This window comes from Elephas maximus, chromosome 3 (genome assembly GCF_024166365.1).
Source record: "Elephas maximus indicus isolate mEleMax1 chromosome 3, mEleMax1 primary haplotype, whole genome shotgun sequence".
Lineage (NCBI taxonomy): Eukaryota > Metazoa > Chordata > Mammalia > Proboscidea > Elephantidae > Elephas > Elephas maximus.
Genome location: NC_064821.1, coordinates 125277144 through 125304661, shown reverse-complemented (window position 1 = coordinate 125304661; position 27518 = coordinate 125277144). Strand labels below are relative to the sequence as shown.

At 40.2% G+C, this 27518-nt stretch overlaps 1 protein-coding gene across 3 annotated transcripts in view; it reads right to left on the bottom strand.

The window, feature by feature from the left end:
• The window catches only part of AK5 (adenylate kinase 5), a 401842-nt gene that overhangs the window by 141875 nt on the left and 232449 nt on the right, over positions 1-27518 (bottom strand). For all 3 annotated transcript variants that reach the window (XM_049875613.1, XM_049875612.1, XM_049875611.1), the window contains one exon: positions 5675-5765. In XM_049875613.1, the coding sequence (XP_049731570.1) occupies positions 5675-5765 (91 nt within the window). The remainder of the gene's footprint in view (positions 1-5674; positions 5766-27518) is intronic.

Genomic DNA, 27518 nt, shown 5'->3' with positions numbered 1-27518 from the left:
CGTATATGGTTATATAGGTGTGTACGGCCCAACTCTAAGTGCTGGCAGTCAATCCTCAGAGCAGCCCTTGCCAATCCCCTTGTTAATAAGGTGACTGCTAGAATCCGGGAAGACTCTGATCCAGGCTATCAACAGAATGAGGCTAGAAGGGGGGTTTGGGAGACTTTAACTTTAACATATAGTTTTTAAAATAATGGAATTATATACAATTAAAAATTTTTCTTTTTGCTTTTGGTATTCTTCATATAAGAAGGTTTGTAGGTCGTGTCTTATGACCAAAATACTTCACTGTCCCAAAGCCTAGATGAAGGTCAATTTGCATTTATGTATTGTGAGGTAGTAAAGATCTCAGAAGCAAAACATATATTTTCCCATAATAAAATCATAGACATTTTAGTACCAGTATTTCACAGAATCCTACCCCTTCATTTTACAAAAGAGGAAAATGAGATACAGAGAAATTAAATAACTTGGCCAAGGCCATGCAGAAAATGAATGGAATTGAAAACAGAACCCGTAGCTCCCATTTTATTTTCTAACACACTGTGCTGCCTCCAAATTCTAAGCAGAAGAAATCCAAATGGCTTTAAAAATATTAGCTTTCACTACAGTACCCTACAGGAGAGGACTTGGAGGAGTATGCCATCTATTCTACATTCTGAGAAAATGAGCAGCGGTGAGCAGCTGATGAGAGGCAGGTCACAGGGTGGCTACAGAAATGAAAGAATCCGTAGTGGGTTCAAGGTGTCTCACCCAGCATGTCACAGTCAATGCTCCCTCCCAGGTGGCTGCTATTGACAGCATCGCTAAAGGTAATGTCAATTTTATTTAGCTTCCATTATCTCCAAAATATGGGTACATTCTACCACTGACTAGTGGAAGTGGTGATAGGTACTTGGATGCAAATGATACCCTTACTTCAGCTGTATTTAGAGTGATTCGTGTGGAGTGAGCAACATGATCTGAACGCAAAGGCTTGTTTAGCATAGATCTGCTTTTAGTTCCTGTGTCCTACTTACTCTGTTTAATTAGAAACTGTACTTGTGATTGTTTTTAAAAAGTACAACATGAAGGGCTCTTAAACAAGCCAGTTAACAGACATTACATATTAATATTCGAAACCAGAACAAGATTATTCGAAAACTATTTTCAGCAATGGTAGAATGAAAAGATCTTTGTTAAAAGAAACACACACTCACAATAAAACTGATGCTAATAAGGAAGAAGATATTGGTTTTCTGAATAAAATGCTTTTAACAGAAATTTTATTGTATCATTAAGGGATGGAATTTCTTGACATGTTGCTCTAGGCAACAGTATTAACGTATCATAGGAGGCAATAGACAAAGAATATCAGTATCAGCTCAGATGATGATTGAATAGCTTTCATTTCTCTCAGCATTGGTTGCTTGGTTTGCTGAAAACAGGGTCTTTAATAATAGTCCAAGGGTTGACATACAAAATAGGGAGGTGAATATAGACATATGTACATATTTTTGCCTCTTTTTTTTGGACAGTTTAATGCATAAAACATCTGCAATGATTTCGTTACTCAAAAAATACACCAAAATGGGACAGTATATTTTGAAAAAAAGTGATAGTATGGTTTTCACTTTTCCCCTATTTAAAAATCTCTCATTTTCTTTTCAGATTTAAAAATATCCTTTCTATAGATAATGAAGAAAGGTTCCAAAAAGCTAGGAGCTGAAATATAGAACCCCAGAACCCCACAGAGAGTGCCGTGTCACTAGTTTTAGATGTAGAATGGTCTTTAGAAATATTATTTTCAGGTCGTCTCCTTAAATTTAATTGGGAGGATGACACCAATCGGCTTTAGAGGTGGGCTAATCATATTGCTTTCTGGGACAATTTTACATACCTTTTTCCTCCCAGTGGGTTTTCAATCTGAAGTTTTAGGAAGATCCTCCTCCCACTTCTAGTACCAAATAAAGAGACACTCCTGTGATGCAGAGCTACTTGGACAGGAAGGACATCTGTTTATAAATAAGACTCTGGTAACATTTCATCTGCCCCTCTTTTTTTTTCTCTAAGGAAAGCAATTTTTGTCTTGTTCTGTCTCTTCCACTAAACTGCAACCTGCTTGAGGGTATGGCTGTATTTCATCTCCAAATCTAAGGACAAAGCTTAAAAATTGTATGCATGCAACAAATATATGCACCATGACTAGGAACCCTGGTGGTGCAGTGGTTAAAGCACTCGCTGCTAACCAGAAGGTTGGCAGTTCAAACAAACCAGCTGTTCCACAGGAAAAAAAAGTGGCAATCTGCTTCTGTAAAGATTTACACCCTTGGAAGCTCTATGGGGCAGTTCTACCCTGTCCTATAGGGCACAAAAAAAGAGTAAAAGGATATTATATTTGACCTTTGCATATCTTGACCTCATTCATTTGCTCTAAAAAAAAAAAAAACCTGCTGCCGTTGAGTCCATTCCAACTCATAGCGACCGTATAGGGCAGATTAGAGTTGCCCCGTAGGGTTTCCAAGGAACAGCTGGTGGATTCGAACTGCCAACCTTTTGGTTAGCAGCTGAGCTCACTTGCTCTACAAACATTAAATACCTCTTAAGTGCCAGACCTACATTCCCCAAAACCAAAAACCCAAACCCACTGCATTGATTCCAACTCATAGTGACCCTGTAGGACAGAGTAGAACTGCCCCCTAGAGTTTTCCTATAGGGCAGTTCTAATCTGTCCTATAGAGTTGCTATGAGTCTCAATCGACTCTATGGCTACAGGATTTTTTTTTTTTTAATCTTTACAGGAACAGATTGCCTCATCTTTCTCCCGCTGGTGGGTTTGAACCACTGACCTGTCAGTTAACAGCTGAGAGCTTTTAACCATTGTGCCCCCAGGGCTCTTTAGACCTACATTAAACCAAACAAAAAAAACCAAACCCAGTGCCGTCAAGTCGATTCCAACTCATAGCGACCCTATAGGACAGAATAGAACTGCCCCCCAGAGTTTCCAAGGAGCACCTGGCGGATTCAAACTGCTGTCCCTTTGGTTAGCAGCCATAGCACTTAACCACTACGCCACCAGGGTTTCCAGACATTAGGCACTGAGAATCCAGCCCTGATTCTAACAGGGTGGAAAGTGTTACTAACGATTTGCATCAAAATTCCTTTGAGAAAGAGCACTATATTTATTTTGAAAAATCTCTTTCAGGGACTTGGGTATTGGAAGACTTTATGGATAAGAAGGGGAGGAGAGAATTTCTGGTTACCCCAGGATCAGGGCAGGGGGAGGAAGGAAGACAGAGAAGGAGAGTAGAAGTAGATTTAAGAAAATGGGGAAAGTTGTGTTGTTAAGAGGAGCCCTGGTGGCGCAGTGGTTAAGTGCTTGGCTGCTAACCGCAAGGTCTGCAGTTCAAACCCATGAGCCCCTCCGCAGGAGAAAGATGTGGCAGTCTGCTACCATACAGATTTATAGCCTTGGAAATCCTATGGGACAGTTCTGCTCTGTCCTGTAGGGTCACTATGAGTTGGAATGCACTCGACAGCAATGGGTTTGGTTTGGTTTGGTGTTGTGTTGTGTAAGGTGTAGTCTCTCCCTGTGATCTCTCAAATCCTCAGCAAAGACACTAACTTACATATAGCCTTTCCAGTGGGCCAGCCACATGCTTTATAAGCATAAACATTTATGCTTCATGACGATTTTGTGAGCTCAGTGCTGTTATTATTCCCTTTTTATAGATGAGGAAACTGAGGCCCAGAGACTTTGGGCGTGTGTCCAGATGGCTCTGCTGGAAGCATTAGTGGAGCACTCCCTAGAGGAGGACAAAGTGCAGAAGGAGCTTGAAGGGTGAAGAGGTGCAAAGGAATGGGCTTCCATGAGAAGAGGCTTGGAGGCACACAAATGCACAGTCTTCTCTGGAGCCAAAGAAAACCCAGCATGGGCTGTGATTTAACATGCTCAGAGGAATGGCCCAGCTGAGGTGGCCAGCTGGGAAAGAAAGGGCTTAAGTGTCACCTTCTATGAGATAGGCACGGTGTAGGAGCTGGGAAACAGTGGTTAAAACAACCAACCAGTACATACTCTATGTCCTCATGAAGACTTGCTCCTTAATAAGGGAAACAGGTTTTAAACAAACAATCATATGCCTAATTATATAATTACAATTGTATAAACACCCTGAAGAAAAAGTACAGGCTAATGTGCAAGGGTATAATGGGTTGCCTAATCTAGTCTGGGATGGACTCTGAGACAGCCACTTGAGGAAATCACATTTAAACTGAGACACAAGGTAAGACTTGGCCAAGTGAAGGATGTGGCCCGGAGTTGGGAGAATGGAGGGATGCAAAAGGGGACAAGTGGCTCAAGGAACAAGAAGAAGAGGTGCGAATGGCCAGAGGCAGACGGGGACTTGAGGCATTCAAGGAGTGGAGGGGGCTGGTGTGGGTGAACAGAGAGAGGCGGGAGGTGACGCTGTCGAGGTGACAGACCACTGTAGGGAAGCTAAGGACTTGGCGCTTTCTGCTATGCTAAGGGCGCTGCTACCCAGCCTGCAGGAAAGTCACTGAAGGGTTTTGTCAGAGAAGCAGGATGATCAGCGCTGCATTCTAGGAGGATCCCCATGGCAGCCACAGAGTTCATGAAAGATGGAGAGGCCTGTAATAACGCAGGGAAGGAATAACAAAACCTTCAATGATGCAGTGGGAATAGAGAAGGACTGGGTTTCCACAGTGTCCCTGAGAAATAATGAGGGCAAGAACATTTTTGCCTGGCTCTCTGAAGAAATGTCAGGGTGAGAGAAAAAGAATTGAAAGCCATTCACATGGAGGTGATATCAGAGCTATGGAACAGCTGAGATTCTGCAAAGAGAGAGTTCAGAGAGAAATGAAGAGTGGAAGGATGGAACCCAGGGTTGACAGTTCACACAGCAGAGGCCACAGGCATGGCTTGTTTAATTGGATGAGTCAGCAAAATTTACAAGCCAGAGAGCTCACCTACAAATGCAGGTTCTGTTTTATTTTGAAAGATAGGAAGATCCAGCAATATAAGCCCATTCTTTAACGGCAACAATAGCCTGGTGCTGCATAGTAGCTGCACCCTTCATGGGAGGGATTATTTATTTCTAGTTTACCACAGCCCCTCCAGTCTTACTTCACTCAGCAAAGGGTTGTTATAGATAGAATAGGTTTGTTTTGAGGCTGGGCAGAACCAAGCCTGCAGGGGTATCAGGAGTGGAAGGGCGCTACCAAAAGTCTGAGAAAGCACTAAGTACAGACTCCTCCATTCATAAGCTTGGGGCACAGAGAGGAAACAGTAGGCCCCTGGAAACCAGTGCTATGGGCCTGCCCCTGTGTACTCTACCAAGGCAACTTCAAGAGAACAAGGACATAGCACCTGCCCTCAGGCAGCTCACCATTAACAGGGACCACCACAGCCACAACACTACAAGACAAGACCACTTTGGAGAAGTACCACAGGAGAGGAGCAAAGAAAGTGCTGGAGAGTTTAAAGAAGGGCAGTCTAAATCAGCTCCTCCACTCTGCTGTAATAGCAAGCTGAGGGTACCTAGCAGGTAGATATTTGTTCCTAGAGGTAGTTATTTTTAAAGCCTGTTCTAAATAAAATATTAACCATTTATACAAATCCCCAGACATTTGGCAGATGATCATGGTGTACTGTTGCCCAGAGAACACAGTGACTTACCTGCTGCAGCCTCTTTGTTAGGAAATAACTTGCTGTTGACTGCCACACTGATGTCATAGAACACCTCATCCTCATTTCGGTCTGCATCAAACTGGAGGAAAGGAAAACAGACGGCTTTGGAATATGAGAATATATAAATTAGTTCATTCCAAAATACAACGAGCATGCATTACACAATCGCATCTCTAACGAAGCAGGACAAGAAGAATTCAAGCATTCGAATCTTTAATCAGACATCTGAGTGTTTTTAAAGTCCAGACCTCATCTCAAACAGAAGAGGGTATTGAGTAAATGTACAGTCACTTATGGTTAAGAAAGGCCATAGTACACTATTTTCTTAATTTATAAATCACGTTTTAGAAAAAAATGATAAGTGAAATTTGCTTTCTGGTTCTTTTTCCAATTAAAAAAAACAAATAAATTACCCCGAGAATATGGCCCCCAGGCACCCTTTTACTTCAGTAATGAAGTCACTTCCGAGGTTCACCTTTCATCCAAAGATTAGACAGGCCCATAAAACAAAATGAGACTAAATGGGCACACTTGCCCAGGAGCAAGGACTAGAAGGCAGGAGGGGACAGGAAAGCTGGCAATAGGGAACCCAAGACTGAGAAGGGAGAGTGTTGACATGCTGTGGGGTTGTTAACCATACTAACTGTTTAATGAGAAGCTAGTTTGTTCTGTAAACCTTCATCTACAGCATAATAATAATAATAATAAATAAGTATATAAAACCATGAAAATACACAGTTCTCAACAACAGGGGGAAATATTTTCTAATTTATTGTTAATAAAAGAAAGCACTCCTAAACCAAACAATCTTTAGATACTATAGTTGTAACAAAAGTTACAGATTTAAATATTTATTTTACCATTATCTAAAATTCACATTTTAAATATTTTAAAATAATCTGTGGCTTATATTTATGAATCCCATCTTTTCCAAGGAGTTCAGTGGTTTGTTTAATACTTTTTTCTCTTTAGTTTTTTAAACAGCTTGATTAAGTTATAACTGATATATAGGAAGCTGCACATATTAAAGGTGTATAATTTGGTAAGTTTTGACATATGGATACAGCTGTGAAGCTATCGCTAAAATCAAAATAGTGAACATATGTATGACCCCCCAAAGTTTCCTTATACCCCTTGGTAATTCTTTCACCCTGCCCCTCTCCCCGGGTAACCACTGATCTGCTTTCTACAACTATAGATTACCTTGCATTTTCTAGAATTTTATGTAAGTAGAATCTTACAGTATGCAACTTTTTTTTTTCTGGATTCTTTCACACAGCACAATTATTTTGAGATTCATCCAAGTTATTGCACAGACATTTCATTCATTTTTATTGCTGAGTTGTATTCCACTGTATGGATACACTCTGAATCCCATCCTGGGTATTTTTCCTCTCAGATATTGTAGTTTTCATCTCTGGACTTTTGAATTGAGTCTTTGTTTTTTTTTTTAAATCTTTCATATTTCTATTTAAGATTTTGAACATCTGGAATATAATTATAATAACTGTTTTAATGTCCTTCTCTGCTAATTCTAACATCTGTGGCAGTTCTGAGATGGCTCTGACTGATTTTTTCCCTCTTTACAGGGTGTATTTTCCTGTTTCTTTGCATGCCTGATTAATTTTTTACTGTCAATTTTTCATTGCTGGGTGCTGGATATTTTTGTATTTCTATAAATATTTGTTCTGAGATGCAGTTTAGTTGCCTTGGAAACAGTTTGATCCCTTCAGGTCTTACTTTTAAGATTTGTTAGGGTGGACCAGAGCAGTGCTTAGTTTAGTGCTAATTAGTAGACAACCTTGTTTGCTGAAAGTGAAGAGGACTTGAACAACTTACTGATGAAGATGAAAGACCACAGCCTTCTGTATGGATTACACCTCAATATAAAGAAAGCAAAAATCCTTACAACTGGACCAATAAGCAACATCATGATGAATGGAAAAAAAGACTGAAGTTGTCAAGGATTTCATTTTGCTTGGATCCACAATCAACACCCATGGAAACAGCGGTTGAGAAATCAAAAGACATACTGCATTAGGCAAATCTGCTGCAAAAGACCTCTTTAAAGTGTTGAAAAGCACATATGTCACCTTGAAGACTAAGGTGCACTTGACCCAAGCCATGGTGTTTTCAATTGTGTCATATGCATGTGAAAACTGGACAATGAATAAGTAAGACCAAAGAAGAACTGACGTCTTTGAATTGTGGTGTTGGAGAATATTGAATACGTTATGGACTGCCAAAAGAATGAACAAATCTGTCTTGGAAGAAGTACAACCAGAGTGCTCCTTGGAAGCAAGAATGGTGAGACTATGTCTCACATACTTTGGATGTATTGTCAGGAGGGATCAGTCCCTGGAAAAGGACAACATGCTTAGTAAAGTAGAGGGTCAGTGAAAAAGAGGAAGACCCTCAGTGAGATGGATTGACATACTGGCTGCAACAATAGGCTCAAGCATACAAATGATTGTGGGGATGGCGCAGGACTAGGCAGTGTTTCATTCTGTTGTACATAGGGTCACTATGAGTCAGAACCGACTAGATGGCCCCTAACAACAACAGCAACAATTCCCCACTTTTGAGGCAGGACACTTCTAAGGGCTCTCCCCAGTGCCTTGTGAGTTGAGAGATTTCAGTCTGCCAGGGGACTAAAGAGAGGCATTTATCTGCTGGCTCCTTTTGGTCTTCCGTGTTTTGTTTTACTTATGAGGTATTAAGTTCCCCTATCCTATCTCCTCACTTCTTGGTTGTGTTGTCCCGCCCTTCTAGGCAGCCACTGAGAAGCCAGCTCCCATGCCCTATGACCCAACATATCATCTGAATCTAGAAGTGCTGAAAGCAGCCAGAGACCCTGTATGCTTGGTCAACTTGGACCTGGCTGCTGGCTCTGCAGTGGACATGACAGAGGATGTGCCGAAGCTCAACCCTCAGCCCAGAAGAACCAGCTGGGCATGTGAGCAATGTTGGAGATGCAGTGACAGGCAGGGCAGTGGTGACCAGGTTCTCCATCCTCCAAGCAACTGAGGCCTGGGGGGCATATGCGGCCATGCGGGTCTGGGGAGGCATAAAAACTGGGCAGCTTAAAATTCAGATAAAGCCCGATTTGAATTTTCACTTACCCCACTTTAGCACTAAAAAAAAAAAAAATTTTAGAGCAACTTATTTCCTCTGTTCTCACATTTATAAAATGGAGATGATAATACCCACCTTAAAGGCATGTTGTGAGAACTAAAGAGATAATATATTTAATACACCAGCACAGAGCCTGGCATAAAATGTAGTCCTTCTTCTTTTTTTGAGTCCCTAGGGCTGAGGGAGTATATCCTTAAGATCTTTGCTTCTGCAGTGCACGCACCCATGCACACACACTCTTGTTTGTAACCTTGAGGGTGTGGAGTCAGTAATACAAAAGACTTAGAGACTTCTAGGACATCTTACAGCCTCCAACTGATTTGAACAAGGCTATTTTTAGTTCCAGCACAGAGTAAAGTACCTGATAGTTCAATCCAAAAGGCAAAAGATAAAACGCTATTCATGAAATCACTTAAATATTTACTGAGTAACTCCTCTGAGTTAGGTGGATTCTTTGACTACCGAAATTTTTGGATGGATGAACATGGAGTCAGGAGGAAGACATATGACATCCACGTAGCCAACTCAACCCTGGAATGATGCAGATGTTGGTGAAGCTAATTTACTCCTGTATTAGGACCACAGAATTCAATTCAGACTTCTTCATTTTCTGTAGCATCCCACTTCCACTACTCCAGGACTGGTGCGGGACTCTTTTTTTCCATTCTTCTGGCAAGTATGATGGTGTGGGAACCCCGGAGAGCATTCTGATTGGGTACTATCAGAACAATTGCCACCTAATTGGCAAATATTTTTAGAAAATTGTAACAGTGTTGGAGAGGTGTGAAGGGAGAGAACTGGCTCTTAAATCAACACTCATTTATTATTTATTTCTGCACAAATCATACACACCAGCATTTCTCAACCAGAAGTGATTTTGCCCCCAGGGAAATCTGGCAATGTGGAGAGACATTTTTGGTTGTCGTAACTGGTGGGGGAAGAGAAAAGTTACTTACCAGGTGTCCTGCTAAATATACTGCAGTGCACAGGACAGTTGCCCCTTGCCCCTTCCCTCCCCCGCACCAAAGAATGATCTGGTTAAAAATGACAGCAGTGCCAAAGTTGGGATACTAATATACATCAAGGTATTCTTGGCTTTTGGTTTTTAAATAATGTTTTGAAACTCAAGCACAGTTTCTTTCTTTTTTTTTTTTTTTTAAGAAAAAGGTTTTGAGTTGCAAGAATCTGGGTTAACTTCAAAACACATGGGCTAGTAGAAGTGAGAATGCTGCACGGATAACATAGGTGAAGAGTGATGAGGGTTCCTAGGAACAGAAGTCTATTTACATCTCATGGGTGAGAAAAAGCCTCAGCGTGGAGATGTAATTGTATGACACTAGGAGCCCTGGTGGCTCAGTGGTTAAGAGCTCACCTGCTACCCAAAAGGTCAGCAGTTCGAATGCACCAGCCACTCCTTGGAAACCCTATGGAGCAATTCTAACTGGCCCTATAGGGTCGCTATGAGTTGGAATTGACTTGACAGCAACGGGTTTGGTTTTTTTTAAGACTAGATAATGCCTGAGGTTGATCCTCGCTCTGAAATTCTGTGATCAGATGGGCACTTCATCCTTTAGGTAACTGTTGTTTAGTGTCTAGCTGTTTTATGAAAATTATTTTCTTATTCTGAGGGAAAGAACTCACAGAGGACATGCTCTGCATAATCTGTTTTATGTCATTTAATGTAAGAGGGCTGGGGAGGTCAATTGGAAATTTCAAGTGAAATGCTTACCAAATTCCCTAGTTCACTCGCAACACATGTTTTAATTTGAATAACAAACGTTGTAACAGCTTTCAAATGCATACAAAATGTATCTGGAGAAGGACTGGAAATTATAGGAGAGGGAGTAGAATTAGGCACCATCTGAGGAGAAAATGACAGCGATGGTTTGCATTTTTAATGGCAAAAATGAGTTTTTGTTTTTGTTTTCTTTGGGCTTTGATTTTCAGGCAACAGACTGCCTAAATCTTCTCCATAGAGGCAAGGCTTCCCTCATTCTTACTTCAGCTAGCTAGGAATAATTAAAAAACAAAAACAAAACCCAAACCTGTTGTTGTGGAGTCAATTCCAACTCATAGTGACCCTGTAGGACAGAGGAGAACTGCCCCACAGGATTTCTAAAGCTGTAAATCATCACGGAAGCAGACTGCCACATCTTTCTCCCATGGAGTGGCTGGTGGGTTCCAACCACCGACCGAGCGCTTTAACCACTGTACCACCAGGGTTCAAGCTAGCTAGGAATACTAAGTCTAAAAACTATTCTGAATAGACTGGCAAGGGAGAATGCCAGTTCATTCACTCTTTCGAATTCCAAATTTCAGTAAACTTAGGTCTGTCTCCCATTTTTTTCTCTTCTTCATCAGTGGAGGAGAAAATAAATTGGTCCCGTTATTAGTGTTGCTTCAGTTTTATATATCCCATAAGTATCCTCTGAGCAACAAACCAGTTTCTTGAAAAATTTACTTCTCCCTTGTCTCATGAAAGAGATTTCAATTAAGCGCTCTCTCCACTGGTAGGTTTCATTACTTGCTACTAGAGGTCCCTCGACATGCAAGTAATTGGCCCTTCAAATTCTCTCTTTTATGTGTTTGGAGACTTCATTCTAAAAGATTGATTTGTTGGTGTTCTCTTTTCATTGACTTTGTTTCACTCCAACAAAAGTTGGAGCTTGTACTAAAACGATAATAATTAAAAAACTCGTGGTGACTGGAGTGAAATCTAGTTATCAGTAAGGGAGTGATGACTGTTGATATTACTCTGAAGAACTGTTTCTAAAACTTCACAGAGAAGCACCCAAGGGAAATTGGTGGGGTGTGGGGACAATACTCTGAATGAGGAAGCCAAATTAATCCCATGATTTTTTGTTTTCATATTCTAAAGACTCTTCCCTCCCTTTTTTAAAAATTTATTTTTGGTGGCAATGTACACAACCAAACACACCTCCCTTCACAATTTCTACATGTTCAGTTTAATGACATGGGTTGCATACTTCACAATGTGTCACCATTTCACTACCTCTACCCATATCATTATATCACTTATTAATTTAGACTCTGCTGCTTAAAGTTCTCATCTGTGCTTTACATTAACTGTTGTCAGTTTGAACTCACATAGATATTTCTTTAAAAAGAGCACAATGCTGACATCAAACATTCTTTACTAATTTAGCTAAGGAGTTGTTTAGTTTAAAGACGACTTCAGAGGATAATTTTGCTTAATGGTATAAAGATTTTCTCAGGGTGACAGATTTGGGGGTTCCTCCAGCCTCAATAGTAAGTCTAGTCAATCCCATGTTTAATGGGCATAATTCCTGTTGTATGGCCTACTGAACTCAGCTGTGTAGAACATATTATTTCTCAACAGAATTAGGGCAAAACATGAAAAAAGTTCTAAAAACAGACATGACTGGTATGCAAAGTGATGACTTCAGGGTACTTGAAAGCTGTGGATATCTGAGTAGAAGACTTGTTTCCTCAGCCTTCTGCACTGAATCTTTATTTCATTGGATATTCAGATTATAGACAGCATCTGGAAGATTTTGTTCAGAAAAAGCCAACACATAAAGAGATTCCACAGAAAAATGCTGCAGTATTTATGAAGTGTTTTAAGAAAAATTTCTCCCTGAACTTGAACACCTTAACAATGTAATAAGGACTTCGGCTTATGCCGTTATAAAGACTTTAAAAAGAGGCTAAACCAAGATAATTTTGATTACTGTTACTATAGTAGAGCCCTAGTGACACAATGGTTAAGAGCAATGGCTGCTAACCAAAAGGTTGGCAGTTTGAATCCACCAGCCACTCCTTGGAAACCCCATGGGGGTTTCTGTCCTATAGATTTGCTATGAGTTGGAAATAACTCAACAGCAATGTTTTTATTTTTTTTCACTACAGTAGCTCAGAGAGCATTTTTCACAATCTTCATCAGTACTCGACAACAAAGGGCTCTAAAAAAAGCACCAGGTAATGTTACCATTTATTGAGACCTACTATGTGCCAGGCACTCACTGCATTTGATATCTTCTTTATATACTTTTTTCACATTCCCCACCATAATAAAGGAGAATCATCATCCTCATCTTACACATTAAACAATGGAGCCACAGAGAGGTTCAACAACTTGTCCAAGATCACGTTAAGTGGCTGAGCCAGGATCCAAGCCAATACCTGTCTATATCAAACTGCGAGCCCCGACAGCTGAGCACTTGCAGAACAAAGCAGGGATTTTGGATGTACTCTCAGGGTGGATCCCCAAGGATTCTCAGAAGCCAAGCTGGGTCCAGATGAAATATACTCAGATATTCTTTATCTTATTCCTCATTTGGGGGCCATAATAGATGATTTTATTTCTCTGCATGATACATGTACCCTTCCAGGTAGCTGTGGCTGTTGGCAGGAGAGCCTCTCTACAGGCTGGCCAGGAGCAGGGACAGGCAAAGCTGCCCATAAGATACAGATGAGTTCCTAGCTCCCTGGGGAGCTCTCTGGGGGGTTTTAGCTTAAAGCTGTCATATTTCACAAGCAAACTGGCTACTGCTCAGCAATCTTCTTTGTCTATTGTTGACTGTAGTTGCACTCTTCACAGCAGCCTTCAAAAACTTCCCTCTGCTAGCAACCCTGCCTTTTTGTTTATTAAGAGGATTAAGGCCATCCAGCACTGATTCTGTTTTCTCCACATCACGATTCAATCTCTTCAGGAATCAAATGAAAAGTAGGCTTTCTATTTTACAAGAGCCCTCTGGGGTTAGAGAATAGATTTCTGCTAAGGGCCCATCTCTGGCCTGGCACTTCTTTTAGAAGCTACTTCTGGTTCCGTCCTAGGGCTCCACCCAGCTCCTACAAGCACGAGGCCCAGCTCAGGGCATCTGGACACATCCCAGCCAGGGATCCGGCACTCCCTGGTCCGCTCGATTGAGGGAGGGCCTTCAGAGTTCCTGGCTCTGGTTATCTCATTAGGGGATGAAGGACCCAAAGCTAGAACACCCACAACAGGAAGGGAGAGGACAGGTCCTAAGTCACGCAAGAGGTTGCTGATGAGAGAGAAGGGACAAAGTAAAGAATCCAAGCAGGTGGTAGGAATCAAGGTCTAGAACAATTTTTGAGCTTAAGGGCAGGTGGCTGTATTGGCTTCTTATTTAAATTTTGCAGTCTCAGGTATAACCCTAGAGCAGATATCCTTAGTCTAGCCAGTGTCCAGATCATGAGCAGACATCAAGCACTGTAATATTCTACTTGCTGATCTGTGGGCACTGGGATAGAACACTTTTAAAATCATGTTGCTACAGAAAGCACATACAAGATACACACGTTCTAATGGACATAGCTAAAATAAAACCCTATTTAGTATATGCCAAAAGGATTTAAGATTTTATCAAGATGATACTGATTAAATAGTGCATTGTGCGTCTTACTCACGAGTTAACTAAGAAATAGGTAAATGCCCAGGAAATAGGTTGATATAATGGATTTTGTCAAATAAATGAACTTGCAGAATGCATCTTGGGATCAATATTGATTCTATGCAATCTCCTATACTACCTATAGGATGCAATGCAATTCAGTAAAGATTTATTGAGCACCTACTTTGTGCCAGGTATTGTACTGGGCAGTGCAGATACACAGAAGGAAGATTAACTCATGTGAGCTTTTCTGTACTTATGAAGGCATCAAAGAAGAGCTAAAATACTTTGAAAAATATTAATAAAGAAAAGGTTAAAAGAAGAAAGTAAAGAAGGAAATAAAAGATGCTCATTGTAGATAAGAACCACATTGCATGCTTCCTATTTTTTTTCTACTGAACCTAGCAGAATTCTGAGCTCAGCGGTTAGACAACGCATACTCATCAAACTGAATTAACCAGAAAATTCAATTAATTAAAATGCCCTTTTCCCTTCCTATTTTCTCTTCTTCCTCTCTCCTCCCAGCATTCCAGTAATTTGAGGCTTTACAAAACTACAAGGTAGTGGGATGAAGATTTAAACCTCTGCCAAGAAGGCTTTCATATTAAAGACTCTATTAGAGTCTCAGAAGTCAAATTTTAGCCCCATGTGACATCTGGTACCTTTCTTAATTATAGGCTCCATTCTCTCCAATATGCAAGTGTCTCCCTGCTACGGAGCCCTAAGTGGTACCCAGGGAGCCTGAAGAAACTGCCGTGCTGCCGAATGCCAGATATCTGATTGGAGGTTAATTTAGGCCCTGGAAGATCAACCTCATTATGCTTTCTTTTCTTTTCTGTCCTTTTATGTTTTTTAACTTTCTTTGCTGCAATGTTGGCTTTTATTTACCATGGCCAAATATGGTCAGTTCATAACTGTGTAGAAGGTTCAATGGAGATCAAGTGGGATAAAAGAGAAGAGCTTTGAAAATAAAACGAACATAGGACATTACAATGAAACTCATCACTAACAATGTAGAAAAAAGGTTTGGATTTTAAATCAGATTCCTTTTCAGTGAATACACACATCCACTTTTACCAATAATGACACAGATTGTCTCTCCCTTTACCTTCGTTAGAACAGCATATAATATTTGTAAAACTCATCTTATTGAAACATTCATTTTGGATAGTAAAATGGCTGCTGGAAGAGTCAACCTACTCCATGGAGAAGTGGACACAGAGTAAGTGTGACTGGGAAAGTTATTTAGTTCAGAATCAAAGATGGTGATGTTTCCACCTGCATGGAGTTTAAAGTCAAGGTCGAGAGGCTTTTCAGTAAACCACCAATCATAATTCAGTGTAGGGAGTGCTGTGATGGGGATGCACATGGGGTACCTTTGCACATCTGGTGATGGGGGGCAGGTGGATGCTGTGGGGTTTGTGTGATGATGATCAGAGAAGATTTTCTATGGAGCCTGATACATGAGCCAATTTCTGAGCAACATATGAGACTAAGCAAAATGAAGAAAGAAAAGGAAGGGCATCCCAGGCAGGGGGAATGGCAATAAGAAGGCACGAAGGTATGAAAGGCCTAATTTCTGTGAAGAAAACAAGAGTGCCTTCTGCCTTGGGGTCTTGGGATTCTTCTGAGAATAGAGGGGGTGATTTATCTTCTTGGTTCTGAGGTTATCGGAAACCGTTTTTGAGGTTTTTAAGTCCAATAGGTTTTTATCTACTCTCTATGAGAAATCCCTGGCATGGGCTTGCAGGGAGTAAGTGAGTGTGTGTGTGTGTGTACATAAGCACACGCACACATACAAATGTAACAGGTGAGCTCATGTGTGGGACAGTAGCTACCATTTACTGAGCACTTACTTTATGCTAGGCAATAGGCAAAGCATTTTGCAAACGTCTCAATTAAATCTCAGGACGACCATGAGTTATCACTCTCCCAAGGGAATAGTTGGTTCTGAGAGGTAAATATACTCAGGTCATACAACTAGTGAGATCCTCACTACAATGCTTGTGCTCTTAAGAACTAAGTTATGTTAGTTCTGAGAAGAACAATACTAGGTTCTTACGTATCCATTCATTTCTTTTTCCTCCCTATTCTTAGCTTTAGGGTCATTTTCAAATTAAGAACCATTTAAACAACATTTCTCATTTGTTCCTTTACTCAGGAACCTCAGTCTAGTACTTTGTGATAATGTTTTTATTGCTTTTTTTTTTTCTTTTGTACCAAGTTCCCAAAAAGCCAAACTGGTCTTTGTTTCAGACTAATTAACTTTTTAGCAAGACAGCTCTGATAGGGTTGGTGGTAAAAAGTAATTATAGAATGGAAACTTGGAGGATTATTTAACAACTAAATAGCCACTGGGCCTTTTGGATAACTGAGCAATTTGCATCGTTTTAGGAAAATGTAACTGAAGGAACAGGAAAAAGAGAATTAAAAGACTGTTAATCAGATTTGTAATAATGAAATTTATATCTAGGTCCATGGACAGAGGAAGGAAATTAATGTGCAAATGGATAAAAAAAATGCCTGTAAATGCTTCTGTTACCAAGCCTTTGTGTGGATTTAGCTGACTCAACTGTAAGGATGGCTCATATTCCTTTGCTCAACTGGCTACACCTTTGAAAAGAAGCAATATGTAGGAAAAGACATTACTTGCTATCCATAAGCAATACCTACATTTTATTTGTTGAATTGAATGGAGGTGAGCCATACAGAAAAATAACTCCTTTTGTTCTCACTCTTTGGCCACATATCATTCAACCAAACAGGTACTCAGCAAATTCAGATTTGTGTATATCCTGTGTTGATTCTGTTGAGTAAGTAGGGTATTACTATATCTTCCAGGCAGTAGTTAAGTTGGGTGGGCAGAGGCGAAGAAGAGGACTGAGGCAGAGAATACAGCTGCAGAATATGCCTCTATCTCACCCCATGGAAACTCGTCCACGTGTGTCCTGGCCCTAGCTTTTCCGTAACTTTTAGTTTGTTTGTTTGAGGTTGTTTTTGTTTAGTTTTCTACTACCCTTTTTTTTAATTTTCAGATATTCTTGAGACTCTGGAAGAAACCCTTCCTACCCTCCTAGGAGACATTGGCAGTGAGAGATTCTGTTCCACAGGGGTGGGACTTCACTCAAAGATAAATTGAACACAGCATCTGAAGGGCTTCTGAGTCTCCATGCTGCCTCAAGCTAAGTCCACTTCTCTTTGTATTTTTACCTCTGCAATCATGGGCATGGTCAACTTCCTACAGGCGGTTGAAATTGATAAGCTTACCTAAGGGATAAAGAGAGTAAGCAAAGCAACAGGCTCCTCCAAACTTTTATAGACAAGGTTCCACTTGATGTACATGGAGGATGTCAGTGCAGACTGAAGCTAGTCAGAATCTGAGGAGCTTCAGAGCAAAAAGCTGAGCCTGAATAAAACAAAATCAAAGCCAATTTCAAATGCAATCTTCAGGCTTTGTATAATGAGGCAGGTTTGATCACATAGAAACAAAGGCAATGTATCAGCTTTTACAAAATGACAAAGTGACTTTGTAGGCCTTCTAGAAAATTTATCGCATCTTGCAGGACCCCTTTCCTTCCAAACAAAGCTCTACCCTTCTAAACAGCAGTAGTGTAGGTGATGAGCACCATGCTATGAACTCTCCCACAATGTCTCTGGTCTTTCCTCCTTCGTTCAATTGCAAATCTTTTTGCAGGGACAGTTTGGGGAGAGGAGGGCCTTCATGTTTATCTTTCTTCCCCTAATAGTTGATGAAGAGAGTATTATTGAGGGGACTTCAGATTTAAATGTCTCTTATCATGGGTATTCTTAGTACTTGTGTCTTAAAATCTATGCGAGTCACAATGTTTCTCTGTTTCCCAGTAAATTCTTGAGTTTGCAAACTCATGGATTTTTATTTATTCAATGAATATTTATTATTAAACACTTGCTATGCCTAGTATACAAAGATGTTTCACTCTAGTATCATATAATATAGTAGAGAAGATTGTGTTTTCATCTCTTATGAACATAAACTCCCTGTCCAAGTAGGAATCCCTGAGTGGTGCAAACTATTAACACACACACCTGCTAACGAAAGGTTAGAAGATCAAGTCCACCCAGAGGTGTTCTGGAAGACAGACCTATGGAGCACACTTCTACTCTGACACACATGGTGTCATCATGAGTCTGAGTCAACTTAACAGCAACTAGTACTGGTATCCAAGTAGGAACTTCCATTAAAGGTGAGAAAGTGCCACTCTTGAGCATTACAGAAACTTACATTAGTTTGTTCACTAAAAACACTTATTGAGTATCTACTGTATGGCATGTACTGAGGGATTTGAGTTCAGTGCTCAGTAAAACAGGACTCTTGCTCTTAAAGAGTTCACAATCCAGAAAGGAAGACTGTCACTGAAACCCTAACATTAAAACAGAATAAGGGCTGTTACAAAGTTATACAGAAAAGCACAGTGGGAAAACAGAGGAGAAAGAAGGATTAGTAGGTCTCAGAGAGGGAAAGTTAAGGATTAAAAAGGATGTATGGGGTGGGTAACAGTGCGGATTAAAGAACATGTCATTGGATAGTTAACATTTGAGCTCAAAGTTTTCAGGTCCCAGAAAGGTCCTTGTCTGAGTTTGTGGTTGCTTCATCAAATCTAGTAAAGATATTCTTTATCTGATGACAGTTTATGAACCAGAAAGCATGCAGCCAGAGCTACACTATTTTTATTTGTTTGGGAGAATTAGGTTTTTCAATAATGTCCACAATAGCACACTATTTTGCTCTGAACACATCAGAATGTGTTTTAATGTAAAGGGGAAGTGATAGGGTGTAGAGTGAGACTTGGAGCTAGATCACCTGGGTTCAAATCCCAGTGTTACCATTATAGGTGTGTGACATCAGAGAACTTACTGAATCTCTAAGCCTCTTTCCTCATACATAAAAAGGTAATGCTAATAGTGCTGATCTCATGGATTTATAGATTGCCAAAAGTGTTAAGAGATTCTCCTCTTCCCCCATTATTAGTATAGAGCTTGACACGTAGTAAAATCTCAAAAAGCTTTACCTATTATACATTGGCAAAAGAGGTGGTTCAGTGGTAGGATTCTTGCCTTCCTTGTGGGGGACCCAGGTTTGATTCCTGGCCAGTGCACCTCATGCACAGCCAAAACTTCTTTGTCAGTGGAGTCATGGGTGTTGCTATGATGCTGAACAGATTTCAATGAAGCTTCCAGGCTAAGAGGTACTAGGAAGAAAGGCCTGGAAATCTACTCCTGCAAATCAGCCAGTGAAAACTCTATGATCACAGCAGTCCAATCTGCAACCCATCATGGGAATGGTGCAGGACTAGGCAGCATTTTGTTGTGTTGTGCATGGGCTGTCATGAGTTGAGGTCCAGCTTAACGGTGGGTAACAACATTACTAACTTGGGGAGTGGCAAATGGTTGTCTATGTAGAATCAACTTTTCTGGAAGCATTTAAAATAGGATAAATTCTCTTAAGTCCAAATGATTTACATTTCTTTCTGACAACTCCTTAAGGTCTCATCATTGCTTCAGCTTACAAAAAAATTGCTCTGGTTTACATTTGCTTAATAAATAGCATTATAACAAAAGTAAAATAAACAAATGTCACAATAGCAACAAATCGCCACAATCAGCACCTTGCTTTTATTTTCAGTGATCTCTTTCAGACCACTCACAGTAACTAACCTAGAAGTGGTCCTCTGCAAATGAATAAGTGATTTGTAATGGTTTTGCCCCCAAAAGAAGTATAAGGTATTAAAAAAAAATCATGCCCTAAGAGCCAGGCAAGATTTTTCTGTTTATCCTGAAGGCTGATAATAGCTATACATTTACAAAGTGCCTTCCTGAGTTCTAAAATATTTAAAAGGAAATCCACCACTATTTCCTGAATGGAAGGGCAAGATGAGATCGTGAGCAAAGTGACGGATTTGGAACGAAAACTACAGCAGTGGCATTAATACCAGGTCACCAGAGCAGGTTTCCACAGAGTATAAAAAATAGTCATTCCTTTGGCCACTAAAAGGCTATTTCCTCTGGCATAATATCATGACCTACTTAGCTGTCTTGTCAGGAGATTCAGAACCATTACTACAAATGTGCGGATTCGGATTCTGCAACTGCCCAGTCACCATGAACAAAGCTGAACGACAGCTGAGGGAGTTGAACATACTCCTCTGAGCACATACTGAAGAGAAATCAATACAGGTTCTTCTTTTTAAAATTCAGATACAAAATTTTTAAAGATTTGTAAGTAGCCAGGTACTTATCTCACTATAATACTGGTATTCATTTAAAATGTGTTATTTTATATCTTTCTTTAACATATCAAGTTAATTACAGAGGAGTTTTGGCTTAAACTTTGTCACTTATCTAGAGCACAGAGCAAACCAGTAATTACTCTGAAGAGCTAAGCAACTCATTAGAAAGTCCTCAACTGGGTTAGAGGCTTTTTCACATCCAATTCATGAGGTTTTCAGTTTGGAAACTGGTGCCTTGGAAAAAAAAAAAATATGGAAGGATGTTGGAAAATGAACAACCATTTTTGTCTCATACATCCCAATTATAGCATATTTTTAACTACAGCCATGCCAAAACATAAACATCCAATTTAAAATGTATAATTATGTATGTCTGGTGGTGTGGTGGTTAAAATGATTGACTGCTAACCGAAAGGCTGATAGTTCAAAACCACCAGCAGCTCCGGAGGAGAATGATGTAGCAGTTTGCTTCCACAGAAATTTAGTCTTGAAAACCCTATGGGGTCACTACGAGTCAGAATCAACTCAACCGCAGTGAGTTTGTGTTTTTGGTATAGTCAACAGTATATCTAAAATACAGCAGAAACAAAAAGACTGGGAATCTTCTAGGTGCTTCAACCACTCTGCCTGATCCAAGGATTCCAGAATTTCTACCTTTTATCCAAGGTCCATATTCAAGTTCACATACCTTTCCTCTTAGAAGGAGGGAGATGCAACTGCTAATTTCATCTTCCAAGAAGAAAAGAGAGCCATTCTATGAAGCTAGACATTACTCAGGATCAGTGGTTTCCATTATTTGTTTTACCCCATTTCACCTCACTCAGATCTAAGCATTTAATATAGTGAAGGGGTTGAGTAGGGCTCTGTTTTGCATCACACAAGCTATGCGGCCCCACATAATGTATCTACCTCTGTTTCAGCAGGTATAAAATAGGTACTAACAGTTCCTCCCTGACAAAAATAATCTATGAATAGTGTCTGGCACATAGCAAATGTTTCAAGCCAGTAGCCTGTTGCTCAAGTTGACTCCGACTCATGGCGACTCCACATGTGTTAGAATAGAACTGTGCTCCATAGGGTTTCAATGGCTGATTTTTCAGAAATAGGTCTTTCTTCTGAGGTGCTTCTGGGTAGACTCAAACCACTAACCTTTCAGTTAGCAGCTGAGAGCGTTAACCACTTGCACCAAACAGGGACTCCAAATGTTTTATAGATGCCAGTTATTACCACCAGCTTTTTCTTAGTATCTAGTTCTTCGTTGTCTTCTTTGTAGTGCCTATCCAAGTGCTATTTCACCTGTTAGCTTGTTAATTGAATACCTGCTACGGACAGGCACTCTAAAACATCAACAGCCAGAGACTTTTTAACATGAAGATGGTACTGAGAGAGATAAGGATATATACCTGGTTGGTACACCCACTCCCCCAGCTGCTGCAAGTGTTGTCTGCTAACAGCTCACCCTGCACCTTTCTCCAGAGGACTGCCTTTGCTGATTGGCACTGCCTAGGAGCGCCCCCCACTCCTTGGGGCCACCTATGTGCAATTACCTTCTGGAGTTGGTTTTGAGATCAGGCTGACAGTAGCCTTCTCCTGGAATGATTTATTTGTGCCTGGCTTCTTCTCCTACCCTATCTCATTTCCCTCGCTCCATGACAGTAGTCTTGTGGGAGCACTCCTTCAATAGATCCTCTTTGGGGCTCTGCTCCTACGGCATCCAACCCAAGGCAATGCATGGTGTTGTTAGGTGCTGCCGAGCCCATTTTCAACTCATAGATACCCTATGTGACGGGGTACGACTACCCCATAGGGTTTTCTAGGCTGTAATCTTCATGTGGGCAGATTGCCAGGTCTTTCTCCTGAAGTGCTCCTGGATGGGTCCCAATTGCCAACTTTTTGGTTAGCAGCCAAGCACTTAACCATTGCAGCACCAGGACTCCTTAGATAAAGCATACCTATGTATTATTTGGGCAAAAATGTTGATAAAAATGCAGCTCTCCAATAAGTACATAAATAATGGCCAACCAAACATTTCCAAAGTTTCTTTACAATATATTGTTGTTGATCACAGATGCCGTCGAGTTGGTTCCGAAACACTGCCCGGTCCTGTGCCATTCTCACAACCTTTGCTATGTTTGAGTCCATTGTTGCTGCCACTGTGTCAATCTATCTCGTTGAGGGTCTTCATCTTTTTTCAATGACCCTCTAACTTACCAAGCATGATGTCCTTCTCCAGGGACTGGTCCCTCCTGATGATATGTCCAAAGTAGGTGAGATGAAGTTTTGTCATCCTCGCTTTTAAGGAGCATTCTGGTAGTCCTTCATCCAAGACAGATTTGTTCATTCTTCTGGCAAGCCATGGTATATTCAATATTCTTCACCAACACCATAATCCAAATGCATCAAATCTTCTTTGGTCTTCCTTATTCGTTGTCCAGCTTTCACGTGCATCTGAGGCAATTGAAAATACCATGACTTGAGTCCAGGGCACCTGAATCCTCTAGGTGACATCTTTGCCTTTTAATATTTTAAAGAGGTCTTTTGCAGCAGATTTGCCAGTGCAATTTGTCGTTTGATTTCCTGTCATTTGCTGCTTCCATAGGCACTGATTGTGGATTCAAGTAAAATGAAAGCCTTGACAATTTCAATATTTTCTCCATTGATGTTGCTTATTGGTCCAGTCGTGAGGATTTTTGTTTCCTTGATGTTGAAGTATATCCCATACTGAAGCCTGAGGTTTGATCTTTATCAGTAAGTGCTTCAAGTTCTCTTTGCTTTCAGCAAGCAAAGTTGTGTCATCTGCATATTGCAGGTTGTTCATGAGTCTTCCTCCAATCCTGATGCCGTGTTCTTCATATAATCCAGCTTCTCGGATTATTTGTTCAGCATGTAGATAGAATAAATATGGTGAAAAGATACAACCCTGACACACACCTTTTCTGATTTTAAACTGCACAGCCTTCCCTTTGTTCTCTTCCAATGGCTGCCTCCATCTGTGTACAGGTAGGTTCCTCATGGACACAATTAAGTGCTTTGGAATTTCCATTCTTTGCAACGTTATCCATAATTTGTTATGAGCCACATAGTCAAATGCCTTTGCACAGTCAATAAAACATAGGTAAACATCTTTCTGGTATTGTCTGCTTTCGGCTAAGATACATCTGACATCAGCAATGATATTCCTTGTTCTACGTCCTCTTCTGAATCCAGCTTGAATTTCTGACAGCTCCCTGTCAACGTACTGCTGCAACTGTTTTTGAATGATCTTCAGCAAAATTGTACTTGTGTGTGATATTAATGATACTGTTGGATAATTTCTGCATTCAGTTGGATCACCTTTCTTTGGAATGGGCACAAATAGGGATCTTTTCCAGTTGGTTAATTTACAGGGAGTCCCTGACTTATGACGTGTTCAAGTTATGAAGACCTGCACTTACGACCATTTGTTTTGTTTTGTACATCTTATCACTAGTAAGGAAACTCAGGTGGTGTAGTGGTTAAGAGCTACAGCTGCTAACCAAAAGGTCGGCAGTTCAAATCTACCAGGCGCTCCTTGGAAACCCTATGGGGCAGTTCTACTCTCTCCTATAGGGTTGCTATGAGTCAGAATCGACTTGACGGCAACAGGTTTGGTATCACCAGTAATATGTACTATATACGATGTTGCAGCATGTAATTTGAGATGTCATCATATCTGTAACTTTATATGTAATGTTTCCAACCCCCCAAAACAAATAAAGATGGGATTTATAAAGATACTGATAATAAAAGGCAATAACAATGAAAACTAAAAACAAAAAAAGAGCTGTTCGACTTACGTCAGAACTGACTTATAATGGAGTTGTCAGAAGGGAACCCCGTCATAAGTTGAGGACTACCTGTATTGTCCTTCCAAAATGACTGAATGTGTACTTTTTTTTTTCTCTTTGTACTCTTTTGGTGAGCATGAACACGTACTTTTTAAATGTTCTTACTACGGTTTCTCACTGCCTTTATCATCTTAGCTTCTTCACAACTTCCTCACCTTTGAACGGAAGAAATCAGTTATTATAATGGATGTAAATTAAAAAGAACAAAGTCTCATTTAAGAACTTTTAAAAACATTTTTTGGGGTTGGTTTTCTATTTCCTATGTTCTTTCAAAATTGAAACAAAAGCTTTTCTTCTTTTCAGGGCATATTCGTGATGATCATCACCCTGGGTCAGTATTTATTTCCACTGATTTTTTCTTTGACCCATTACAAGTGGTCTGGGTCTCTCTTTCTGTGTAGAAGTTAGTTGTTAGCTGAGCTGAAATGGATTTCTCCACTCTCACCCAAGTGTCCAGAATAGCAGTCTATCAGTTAACTGTTTACTGACATTGAGTAATGAGACCAACAAAGGTATATATAGTAGTCTGGAAAAATATAATTTTCACATAGTGAAACATGCGGTCTGGTCGAAACTTTCAAATCCTGGTTTCATAAAAAAAAATAAACCATGACAAATAATGCAATTATGAATAATTATTGATGAATGCGTGGTATAGACATTCACACTATTAGAGATTATGCTACATCAAAAAAGCTTTTTTATTAAACTAAGCATAACTGATTTTAACTGGGTATGATAGTCAGACGAAAAACAGAATAAACTTAATATTCTGCAAGTGTTTTATTGAATGGCTAATTTTCCTTCATAACTGGTGATCCTTTACCAAACCACAGAACCATGGGGTTAAAATAGACCTTGACTGTCCAGCTTAGGCCCTTTTCTCACTCCTAACTTCTAATGGACTCATGCCTGAAATCTGCCTCCCATAAAATCACAGAATTCTGGAGAAACGGTTGTGTTAAAATAGGAGACATGTTTGCACTTATTTTTCCTACCAAAATTCCCTATCCATACTACCATTTTCTAAAAATGCTACAATTACATTCATTTCCTTTATCTTGCTCTATTCCACATTCTTCTTACCCCTTCTTACTACATCCTCCTGTTACTTTTCTGTACTTTACTTACGTGAATCAGCATTTCTGTTGTGCTGGGCAACCTCTGTGCCCCGGAAAATGCTGCTTGTTTCCCTCTTCTTTCCTATCAACTAGGCCCAGAGACTGTTCTTGTGGCTCCATAGATTCACACACTTTCTTTCCCAGCATACGGGACATGAATTTGCAAATATCTTTCTACATGTTTTAAAACTAAATGTTCCAATTCCTTCCCCATCTCAGTGATTTTCTTCTCTCGGGTTGATGTAGTCTTGGCTTTCACCAATAGTGTATCATATCAAAGTAATTCCACGATCACTACAAATACCAGAAAATCATCCTTAGGATATCCCGCTGAAATATACATATTGCAGGGCCCCCACATATGGTCCTTTGCAATGTGGGCTTCAATTTAGCTGAAGTAGTCATTACTATAATCGATACCATAAGTTTTGTTGTTATTGTTAGTGGCTGTCGAGCCATCCCCACACCTGGTGACCCCATGCACAATGGAACAAACCCTGATCTGATCCATAGGGTTTTCACTGGCTGATTTTCAGAAGTAGATCACCAGGCCTTACTTCCTAGTCTGTCTTAGTCTGGCGACTCTGCTGAAACCTGTTCAGCATCATAGCAACACGGAATCCTCCAGTGACACATGAGTGGTGGCTGCTCGTGAGGTACACTGGCTGGGAGTCAAACCTGGGTCTCCCGCATGGAAGGAGAGAATTCTACCACTGCACCACCACCATAAGCTTTGTTATTGTAGTTAGGTGCCACTGAGTCGGTTCCAGCTCATAGTGACCCTACATGACAGAATAGAACTGCCTCATAGGGTTTCCAAGGAGCAGCTGGTGGATGCAAACTGCCGAGCTTTTGGTTAGCAGTCGAGTTCTTAACCACTATGCCAGTAGGGCTTCATTCACAAGCTTTAGAGATCCTTAAATATTTGGTTATTCGTCTTCTATTTTCCAAACTGAATCTGTCTCATTCCACAAGCCAGCTTTTCTTTGGTTCAGTTCTTCAGCTTTTCACTTCTACTTTCTCTGATACTCTGAATTTGCTTTCCTAATTTGTGGTCTGCAACTCAGCCAGTTCATTGAAACAGCAACCCTTCTAGTCACTCCATCAAAAAAACTTTTCCACTTTACATTCTCCTTTTGGCCAAAAGAAGAAAGTTCAAGGCTGTAATCAATCTTTTTTTTTTTTTTTTTTTTTAATAGATCTCATCCTTCCCACACTTTGTTTTCAGTAGTACATAATAATAGTTCTCTTAAATGTCAGGCTTTATGTAGCTGACAAGATTTTTAAAGTATTTCTCCCACATTTCATTCTAAATTACCAAAGCTTCCCATACATGAGGAATGGTTAATGTGAAAAAAGAGAAGATCCAGGATATTTGACACGGGTTTTAGGTTACTTTGAGGTGTTACAGATTTGTAGGCCACGGCTCTACTAAAAGCTTGAGAACGGCATACAGATATGGAGTGCGCGTGTTTTGGGTGATGGTAAATTCAGTTCAGTTACTGTGAAAACTGTAGCAATGAACACTGAACACATACAGGACACAGAGATGCTGTGACTACTGTCACTCTTACTGGCAATCATCTGTTAATGGAGCAGCTCCACTGATACCATAAAATGCATACATCACTAGGAGACCAGAGAGGCTGGTCTGAATAAACAAGGAATGCCAAACACTTTTCATATTCCATTTGCAGAGTTATGAAAGAAAAAAAAAGTCATGGATTGGGCTAAGAGGGACCCAGACCTTGAGTCTGTTAAAGCCCCATTTACATATGTGCATGACAACAGAACGTTTTAACAATGTGATTGTTAATGTGCCATTATATCATAATGGATCAAGAAACAGTCACGCTCCTTCTTTTTTTAAGTGGCAGGATAATAGGAAAATAAGTAGCTAAGAAATCAATGTTAGAGAACAGTATCCAGGTGGTAGTTTTAGCAATCAATATTAACCCAGATATAATGGTTTATCTTGCTTTGAGCAAACTTCTAGTAATAGAAAATCCAGTCTTAAGCCAAAGATAAATGAGACAATCATCATTTGC